This window comes from Nerophis lumbriciformis, linkage group LG18 (assembly GCF_033978685.3).
Source record: "Nerophis lumbriciformis linkage group LG18, RoL_Nlum_v2.1, whole genome shotgun sequence".
Classification (NCBI taxonomy): Eukaryota; Metazoa; Chordata; class Actinopteri; order Syngnathiformes; family Syngnathidae; genus Nerophis; species Nerophis lumbriciformis.
Genome location: NC_084565.2, coordinates 32,903,284 through 32,913,990, shown reverse-complemented (window position 1 = coordinate 32,913,990; position 10,707 = coordinate 32,903,284). Strand labels below are relative to the sequence as shown.

The following is a 10,707-nucleotide window of genomic DNA, read 5'->3' as shown; positions in this document are numbered from 1 at the left end:
ACTAACAGAAATCTGACCTTTTAACTGGGTCGGTTTCATGAACAAGACAGTGGAAATGTAATATTAAAAGGCGGTATTCTGATCGTTCAATAGTTTTATTTTGAAATTACTAACGGAAATCTTATATCTTCAACGGGGTTGGTTTCATGGAGTGACAGTGAAATTTAACATTAAAACGTTGATTTGAGGGTCAAACATAGTTAAGATGGACACAGAGTTCAAGTCAACGTATTTTATTTTAATAATTGACCTTGTTTTTTTCCTTAGTCTATTTTGTTTTACCGTTTACTGCGCTACCTTTATTTTGAAAGCCACAGCTTGCATTCCTGGTGACTAAGGAGGTATGTAATAATGGGGAGGTGTTAGGTACAATAGCATCTACTATTTAATAGCTGCGGAAGTACAAACATTAATAGCAACCAGGTCGGGATTACACGATGACATTGTATGGTAATCATTTGTTGAAAAGAAGCGGCGGAGTTCGGGGGCGGGTTATGTTCATCCCGTGCTTTATGATCGGAGCAAGCCTGCTGTTTATGGTCCAGGTCATCAACTTTCAGCAGGGGGTTACATTTTGGTACAACACCGGCATGGAGACACCTCCACCCCGGGGTGGCGGCGAGAGGGCGGATTTCATCCAGCAGACAGAGCGACGTGACCGGGCTGCTCTGGACGTGGAGTCCAAGGTACGGTTCTTGTTTTTTTCTTCATAATGCAACATTTGAAATGATGGAATCCCCATACTTGGAGGCCGTCAATTAGTTTAATGTTTGTAGAAACACACTTAACAAAAAAAAAAAACTATAGTCATTTCAAATGGCAACTCTGGCTTAAAAAAAAAAAACTCTAAGAGAAATCAAGAAAAGTAAATTGTGATAGTCAGTAAGTTTCTTTTTTTTTTAGATCAAGCTCCTGTCCCAAAAAAAAAAATTAAAAAAAATGCTAGAGTTAGTGCGAGTCATTTTTAATAAAGGAGAAAAAAAAGGAATTGAAGAAGTTTCTCGAAACTTGAACATTTCTCAATAAATAATAAGCAATGAGCAGCAACTATTGAAAATACAGCAAAAAGATAAGTACTTATTCTGCATGGCCTTATTATACAACCAGTAAGCCATTAACTAATAGAGTCTTCCCTCAATAACCTCAGAATTATTGCTTATTAGTAACCCTAACTTTATATGTTCCCCTATTGTCCAAATAACTCTAAATTAAGTCTTTGTTACTTTAATAAGCAACCAATTAATGGTGAATATGCGTCTGTACGCCGATTGCGTAAATATATGATTGACATTTACCAAGCCCTAAACTCCCACACCCATCGACACAAGAATCTCATCAAACTGGGGGAAGCGCTCAAGTATGTTCTTTAAACTGCGGTTCAAAATGAGCGTTCACACCTTATAGAGAGTTGTTGCTAACCTTGTTGCTATTAATGTTTGTACTTTCGCAGCTATTACATAGTGGATGCTGATGTACCTAACACAGAATCAGAATCAGAATCAGAATCAGCTTTATTGTCATTACGCAAGGTAACGAGATTGAGGCCATGCCATACAGTGCGATGTGTGCATGCTAGAAAAACAATGTGCAAATATATAAAAATATAAAAAATGTAGAAGTGCAATGAATATGGTGTGAAATGAATATATACATGAAAAAACAAAACAAAAACAGGGTGGTTGGTGAAATGGGTTATTGCACCGAAGAGAAGGCAGTTATGAGGGACAATGGGGCAGTCCGTTCAGGATGGTTATGGCCCTGGGGAAGAAGCTGTTCTTTAGCCTGTTTGTTTTGGTTTTAATGCACCTGTAGCACTTCCCAGAGGGCAGCAGGTGGAACAGGTCAGAGCCAGGGTGGGTGCTGTCTTTGATGATGGCACTGGCTCTGTTGAGGCAGCGGGAGGTGTAGATGTCCGTCAGAGAGGGGAGAGGGCGGCCGATGATCTTCTGAGCCGTCTTGACCACTCTTTGCAGCCTCTCCCTGTCTGCTGCAGTGCAGCTGCCGTACCATACCGTAATACAGTAGGTCAGCAGGCTCTCGATGGACGAGCGGTAGAAGGTCAGCAGCAGGTCAGGCTTCAGGTTGTACTTCCCGAGGACTCTAAGGAAGTGTAGCCGCTGCTGAGCCTTCTTGATGATTGATGTGGTGTTGACTGTCCAGGAGAAGTCATTAGAGATGTGGACTCCAAGGTACCTGAAGGTGTGGACCCTCTCTACACGCTCGCCGTTGATGTAGAGGGGGGCAGGGTCGGTGCTGCTCCTCCTGAAGTCGACGATGATCTCTCTGGTCTTGCTGGTGTTGAGAGCGAGGTTGTTCTCCGAAGACCAGGCCGTCAGCTTCAGGACCTCCTCTCTGTAGGCAGCCTCGTCACCCCTGGAGGTAGGGAACCTATGGCTCTCGAGCCAGATGTGGCTCTTTTGATGACTGCATCTGGCTCTCAGATAAATCTCCGACATAATATTGTGAAAGTCCAGTCCATAGTAGATCTAACATAATAGTGAGAGTCCAGTCCATAGTGGGGCCCGAGCGGAGACGGGTCATCAGCGCAGAGATGTCCCCAACCGATGTACAGGCGAGCGGTCCACCCCGGGTCCCGACTCTGGACAGCCAGCACTTCATCCATGGCCATCGGACCTGTGTCCCCCCCTCCACACGGGAGAGGGATGCAGAGGAGAAAAGAAAAGAAACGGCAGATCAACTGGTCTAAAAAAGGGGGTCTATTTAAAGGCTAGAGTATACAAATGAGTTTTAAGATGGGACTTAAATGCTTCTACTGAGGTAGCATCTCTACAGAGTACTGGAGCTCGAATAGAAAACGCTCTATAGCCCGCAGACTTTTTTTGGGCTCTGGGAATCACTAATAAGCCGGAGTTCTTTGAACGCAGATTTCTTGCTGGGACGTATGGTTTTTAAAAGGAAAGTAATATTTTATCTGAGTCTTTAAATTAGTTTGCTTGTTGACGATTGTGTTTGGTTTTGCATTGTGTAGTTAGATTTATATGGTAATTATTATTCTGTGACTGTAAATTGTTTGCTTGTTGATGCTTTTATTTGTTTCTGTATTGTGTAGTTATAGTTATATGTTTTTACTTGTAATTGTATTGAGTTTGTGGACCCCAGGAAGACTAGTGGGTTGTTGTTGTGGCAACCAGCGAATGGGGATCCTTAATAAAAATCAAATCAAAAATGAGATCAAAACCATACACACATGCGAGCAACAGAAAGTAGCCTGCCTGTCAATCAAGTCAAGTTTCAGGGTGTGTCCAAAGAGCTCTGCCAAAGCCGAGTGGGGGGAGAAGGGGCGTGCTTCTGGAGTTCACAAGGACTCAGGTTTATCAATCAATCAATCAATCAATCAAAGTTTATTTATATAGCCCTAAACCACAAGTGTCTCAAAGGGCTGCACAAGCCACAACGACAACCTCAGGCCACATCACATTTATCACTTTGTAAACAGTGCTTTGTATGAAGGTTTTAAAATAGTATTATGTTCATTTGCTGATATTGTTGTACTGTATGTGTTTAACTGCAAATTATTAGTCAAACTGCAAGGCTAAATTGGAAGGCTTTAGGTTTCAAACAGCACATACCGGTAATTCAACAGGAAGATTGTGTAATTTCAGTTTATTCCACCAGGTGTATCAGGCATTTTTTGAGTCAAACCAAGATTTGCATGTCTGTTAATGAAGCCAGCTATAGGCTATAAGGCAGTGGTTCTCAACCTTTTTTCAGGGATGTACCCCCTGTGAAAAGTTTTTTAATTCAAGTACCCCCTAATCAGAGCAAAGCATTTTTGGTTGGAAAAAAAGAGATAAAGAAGTAAAATACAGCACTATGTCATCAGTTTCTGATTTATTAAATTGTATAACAGTCCAAAATATTGATCATTAGTAGTGGTCTTTCTTGAACTATTTGGAAAAAAAAGATAGGTTTTTATTTATATTAATAAAGAATTTTTGAATTGTTGCTATTTTTAGAATATTAAAAAAAAATCTCACGTACCCCTTGGCATACCTTCAAGTACCCCCAGGGATACGCGTACCCCCATTTGAGAACCACTGCTATAAGGCATTTTTTTAGTTTGTTAATTAAACAAAATGCATTTTAAGTGAACTAAATAGGCCTACTGGTGATTTTAATTTACATTATAAAAAAAAAGGCCTGAATGTTAATAATTAAAAATAAGCCCAAGTAACTTCCTCTTTATTAACTGTCTGCACAAGACTTTAGGAAGCATTTTAACATTGACAAGCAAGTAAACAGTATTCAAGTTTAAAAGTATAGTCTACATACTTAAAGAACTGTTGGTATTTCAAATTATTAGCCTACTACCCATCCATCCATCCATCCATTTCCTACCGCTTGTCCCTTTTTTGGGGGTCGCGGGGGGTGCTGGAGCCTATCTCAGCTGCATTCGGGGCCAACACAGATAGACAGACAACATTCACACTCACATTCACACACTAGGGCCAATTTTTAGTGTTGCCAATCAACCTATCCCCAGGTGCATGTCTTTGGAGGTGGGAGGAATGGGGAGAACATGCAAACTCCACACAGAAAGATCCAGAGCCCGGGATTGAACTCAGGACTACTCAGGACCCTCTACCAAATTAGATTAACCCTTCATCGTCTAAAAACATTGTCAATTGACAAGCCTCATATTATCTCAATATGTCTGACACAAAGATTACAGAACAGGACACAAACTCAAAAGATTACTGAACAGCACACAAGCTCATTAGCTCAGCCTGAGGTTAATGCCCAAGCTGTAGAAGGAGAAGACACTGTGCTAAGAAGCAGAAGACACTGTGCTAAGAAGCAGTAGAACTCGAACCTTGACGGAAAAAGGGAGGGGGCTTCAAGAAGAAAAATTGAAAGGCGTACATCGCAAATACAAACTTGCCTATGAGAAGTGGAAGTATAATGCGAAGGTAGCCAAAGAGTTGATGAGTGATGAAATCTCAGAGGAAGAATTAAACAAGTCGATGGATCATCAACAAGCCACATGTGCAGATGTGAAGGCAGTATAAGAGGAATTTCGTGAAATACAAGCTCCTGATGCAGATGTTCGACGTAAAGTGGATGCATGTGTATCGATGTCTGAGTTCATGATTAAAAGAGCACAACAACTCATTGACGGTGACGCTGCAGTGAATGAAGAACAGTGGCCAGACGTCGGCTCTATTCTAAATTAATCAAGTCCATCATTAAAGTCTCTATACCTTCGTTCGGAACACAACACTCACTTAAAGGGGAACATTATCACCAGACCTATGTAAGCGTCAATATATACCTTGATGTTGCAGAAAAAAGACCATATATTTTTTTAACCGATTTCCGAACTCTAAACGGGTGAATTTTGGCGAATTAAACGCCTTTCTATTATTCGCTCTCGGAGCGATGACGTCACGTTTTCACTTTCGTCGGTGTGTTGTGGGAGGGTGTAACAACACGAACAGGGACGGATTCAAGTTGCACCAGTGGCCCAAAGATGCGAAAGTGGCAAGAAATTGGACGAAATTTGTTCAAAATACGAGGCTGTGGGGAAAGCCGACGAAATGGTCAGTCGTTTGTTCCGCACACTTTACCGACGAAAGCTATGCTACGACAGAGATGGCGACCGTCCCTTATGCCACCGAAGAAGATCAAGAGAAGAATATCGACCCTAGCTTCCCTGGCCTGCTGACATCAACTCCAAAACTGGACAGATCAGCTTTCAGGAAAAGAGAGGGGATGAGGGTATGTCTACAGAATATATTAACTAATGAAAACTTTATTACTCGCGGTTTTACGTAAATTATTATACATAAACTGTTTTTACCAATAATTTAGCTTAAAAACATTTTCAATCATTCAAGTACATTTGTGTAGTCTTGTGTAATGCAGTATTTTGTGTCTATTTAGGTATGGTTAACCTGAGTGCTGAAATCGTGGAAAAATATATGTTCTTAGTGCGCCTGAATGGGCTGTCTGCACTCTCAAAGTGCATGTTGTTGCCAAATGTATTTCATATGCTGTAAACCTAGTTCATAGTTGTTAGTTTCCTTTAATGCCAAACAAACACATACCAATCAATCGTTGGTTAGAAGGCGATCGCCGAATTCGTCCTCGCTTTCTCCCGTGTTGTTTTCGTCGGTTTCGCTTGCATACGGTTCAAACCGATATGGCTCAATAGCTTCAGTTTCTTCTTCAATGTCGTTTTCGCTACCTGCCTCCACACTACAACCATCCGTTTCAATACATGCGTAATCTGTTGAATCGCGTAAACCGCTGAAATCCGAGTCTGAATCCGAGCTAATGTCGCTATACCTTGCTGTTCTATCCGCCATGTTTGTTTGTATTGGCATCACTATGTGACGTCAGAGGAAAATGGACGGGTGTATATAACGATGGTTAAAATCAGGCACTTTGAAGCTTTTTTTAGGGATATTGCGTGATGGGTAAAATTTTGAAAAAAACTTCGAAAAATAAAATAAGCCACTGGAAACTGATTCTTAATGGTTTTAACCATTCTGAAATTGTGATAATGTTCCCCTTTAAGTAACCATTCAGTCAAGAGTGTCATGACTTAGTCCTGGGTGTTTGCTTTTCCGGGATGCAACGGAAAGTTGGCTCGGGCGAGACGGGAATGTAAGTACATTTTTATTTAAACACTATAAATACAAAACAAGGAAGTAAACAAAAGGCGCGCACAATGGCGGAGAACAAACTATGAAACCAAAAAGACTATAAACATGGATCAAAAACTTACTTTGGCATGGGACATGAAGCAGGATCTAAGAGGATGAAGAGTGTGTAGAGCATAATTGTGGGATGTCATCAGAACGACAAACTGAAAACAATGAACTTAAATACTATAGACATGATTAACAAAAACAGGTGCGTGACTCAAAACGTGAAACAGGTGCGTGACGTGACAGGTGAAAACTAATGGTTGCTATGGTGACAAAACAAAAGTGCACAAAAAATCCCAAAACAAAACCGAACATGACTAAAACAAAAGCATGATCACACAGACATGACAAAGAGAGATGAGTATGTGGCCGAAGCAGCTGCGGCCAGAGAGGTTTTGTCCGTGCTACAAGAGCAAGACAAGGAAGTCACTGAACTTCAAAGACTGGAGGCTGAAGAGAAGCTACGTGCTGCACAATTTGAGGCTGAATCTCTAGCCAGACAACAGGTAATGCAAAATCAGCTCCGAAAGCTTGAGCGCTTAGAGGAAGTCAAGAAGCTGAATGCAGCTAAGGCCCGAGTCGAGGTGTACGATGAACTCAGTGACAAGTCCGAAGTCAGTAGTTTGCTACATAACAACAAACAACCCGATAAAGCACAGAACCTCAATGCATCAAGTCCTCCATTCATTCCTCAACAAGCTCAAGTGCCAAGTAATAATCCCAGTCGTCCCCTCAGTGTAGAAGGGGTCGAAGTCTGGTGATGCTATCATTTTTGCCAGTGGTTGTTTATTGATGATTACTAAATACCTCGTAACACCACGTATTAGGAGGATTTCACTTGGTTTTCTATCCAAAGTCCAATTAATTCTGCAATTTTCTAAAAAAAAAAAAAAAAAAACTTCCACAAAGCTAAACTTCTCACCTGGAATTTGTCAGTAATCCCCCGTTTTCTTTGCCATCCCATTCAGATCCTCCAGGAGACCAGGAACCGCACCATCGGGACCATGTGCAGCCAGAAGAACATGCCCCACGATTTATGGTCCCTGGCGCCCCCGCAGAGGAAGACCTTGCTGCAGCACGTGCTGGTGAACGACAAGTACGGCTTCCTCTACTGCTACGTCCCCAAGGTGGCCTGCTCCAACTGGAAAAGGGTCCTTAAGGTCCTAAACGGGGCGCTGGAGAACGTGGAAGTCAAAGGGAAGATGGACCACCAACATGACCTCGTCTTTTTGGCCTCCATGAAACCAGAGGAGATCCGTTACCGCCTCAAGCACTACTTCAAGTTCATGTTTGTGCGAGATCCCATGGCGCGCCTGCTGTCCGCGTACAGGAACAAGCTCGGAGAGATGGAGTCCTACCAAAAAAAATACGGCGTCGAGATCATCAAGCGTTACAGGAAGGGCCGCCCGCTTGATAACTCGCCGATAACCGGAGATGACGTCACTTTTGCAGAGTTTGTCCATTACCTGCTGGATGAGGATGCGGAGCACATGAACGAGCACTGGATGCCAATGTACAACCTATGCCAGCCTTGCGCGCTCACCTACGACTTCATCGGCTCGTACGAACACCTAGAAATGGATGCCGAGTTTGTGCTCCAGCAAATCGGGGCTCCAGCGCACGTGCGCTTCCCAAAGAGACAGTATTGGTACAAGCCCGTCACCCCAGAGACGATACAGTATTACCTGTGCAGCCTTCCACAGAAGCTGCTGAGGGAACTCCTTCCAAAGTACATCCTAGACTTCTCCCTCTTCACGTATGCCCTCCCAAACATAAACGCTCAGTATTGCCGGCAATAAAAGTTTGTTTAAAAAATGTGTACTATAGTGTTTACTTCACAAGCACTGGATTAGAGATGTCCCGCAATTGTGGACTTTCCAACCATTCTATCAAAAAAAAAACAACAACTTTCCAACAGACCTGATGATACACCATGTTCTGTACACAATCTGGTTACCATACCAATGACCCTACACACTACAGTGGAATTTCAATTCACAAACACATTGCAGAAGAAGATGGATGGATGGATTGCGAAGAGCTTCGAGGCTATTGGCACTTCTGACGTGTTTAGTACCACAATTGTCGTACCTCGAGCTGTGTCAGCCTGTCTTAGATTACACTACAGTTAGCCTCCGGCCACCGTTGTCATCAATACTGAAATTTGCAGTGCTAGCTCACCAGAGAAATCAAATTATATAAATATTAAAAATATGTGTAATGTAATTAAACAATATTCTAAATACATTTGATATTGAAATCACAACACTTCAGTTGTTGTTTTTTTTTATTATATATGTATATGTGTGCTGTAATTTGATGCTGTGCTCAAGTCCCTTCCAAATGGAACATTATGATCATTGACCGTCGTTTCCAACTTTGCTCACAAGAGGGCGACAAAATCACACTGAATTGATTCACAGGGAGTTAAACTTAGGCAAAAACACGCCAAGTGCCTTGTTAAACTTAGTGCCTAGTTTAGAAACCCCAGCTCTACAATTGTAAAATAAAACCAAATGTAGATGGTCTCGTTTTAAGGAATACCACATTTATTATTTTTGGACAAATCATGTTTTGCATATTTTTGAAAAATATTTGAAGTTATCAAGATTTAATAACTTTACCATCTATGTGCCATGTATGTATATATATATATATATATATATATATATATATATATATATATATATATATATATACACATACATATCTATGTGCCATGTATATATATATATATATATATATATATAGAGAGAGAGAGAGAGAGAGAGAGAGAGAGAGCTGAGATAGGCTCTAGCGACCCCCCGCAACCCCAAAAGGGACAAGCAGTAGAAAATGGATGGATATATATATATATATATATATATATATATATATATATATATATATATATACATAGTGTCAAGTTGAATATAAACAAGTCTTATTTTGGAAAAAAAAAAAAGTTTACTGATTTTTGAGGAATATTTTAAATTATATTTTCAATAGCTTTCTGAATAAACATTGTATTGTCTCAAAATACACATGACACATTGTGTTTAGCTGTTTCTATTACAAGTCTTATTTTTAGAAAAAAAAATATTACGTTGATTTTGTATTCGATCATTATATCATCTCAAAAACACAATCTACTCCCAAGTGGGCCGCACTGGTAAAATCACGGCACGATAACTTAAAAATAAAGATAATAGTTTTCTTTGTTTAAAAATCGAACAAGCACATTCTGAAAATGTACAAATGTTAATGTTGTTGGTTTTTTTTTTTACACTTACATGTTGCGGTTAATAGTATTCTACCTTTATTTGTCGTTATTTATACTTTCGGAATAAATTATGTGATAATGTTCATGAGTCAACTCATTGGTCCATCCATCCATCCATTTTCTTCCGCTTGTGCTGGAGCCTATCTCAGCTGCATTTGGGCGGAAGGCGGTGTACACCCTGGACAAGTCACCTCATCGCAGGGCCAACACAGATAGCCTGGGAACGCCTCGGGATCCCCCGGGAGGAGCTGGACGAAGTGGCTGGGGAGAAGGAAGTCTGGGCTTCCCTGCTTAGGCTGCTGCCCCCGCGACCCGACCTCGGATAAGTGGAAGAAGATGGATGGATGGATGGATGGATCTTTATTATTTTTGCAGTCGACCTGACCTTAACCCAGGGGTGTCAAACGTACGGCCCAAGGTTTTATCCGGCCCGCGGGATGAGTTTGCCAAGTATTAAAATTAGCCTAAATTTTGAATGAAAGAAACCTCTGTTGTAAATGTGTCCACTGGATGTTGCAATAGCAGTTCTTTGTATCTTTGTAGATGATGCTACATATGTACAAAAGAAACCACATGATGTTGGTACATCAGTCGAGGAAAATATTTAAACTACATAAATAGCATACTGTAATTTGATTTTGATATAATTTTTTTTATCTTGATGTTGACAATTAACACCAATAAGTTGACGGATGAACATTATCACATCATTAATTCAGAAAATATAAATCAGGACAAATAAAGATAAAATACAATTAACCGCAACATGTA

At 40.8% G+C, this 10,707-nt stretch overlaps 1 protein-coding gene across 1 annotated transcript; it reads left to right on the top strand.

Annotated features, from left to right (window-relative positions):
* The first annotated feature begins 339 nt into the window (after positions 1-339).
* On the top strand, positions 340-8,560 carry LOC133617845 (carbohydrate sulfotransferase 14-like). Its single transcript, XM_061978149.2, has 2 exons — positions 340-686; positions 7,643-8,560. The coding sequence occupies exons 1-2, from the start codon at positions 438-440 to the stop codon at positions 8,471-8,473; spliced, it is 1,080 nt and encodes a 359-aa protein (XP_061834133.1). The 5' UTR covers positions 340-437; the 3' UTR covers positions 8,474-8,560.
* The last annotated feature ends 2,147 nt before the right edge of the window (positions 8,561-10,707 follow it).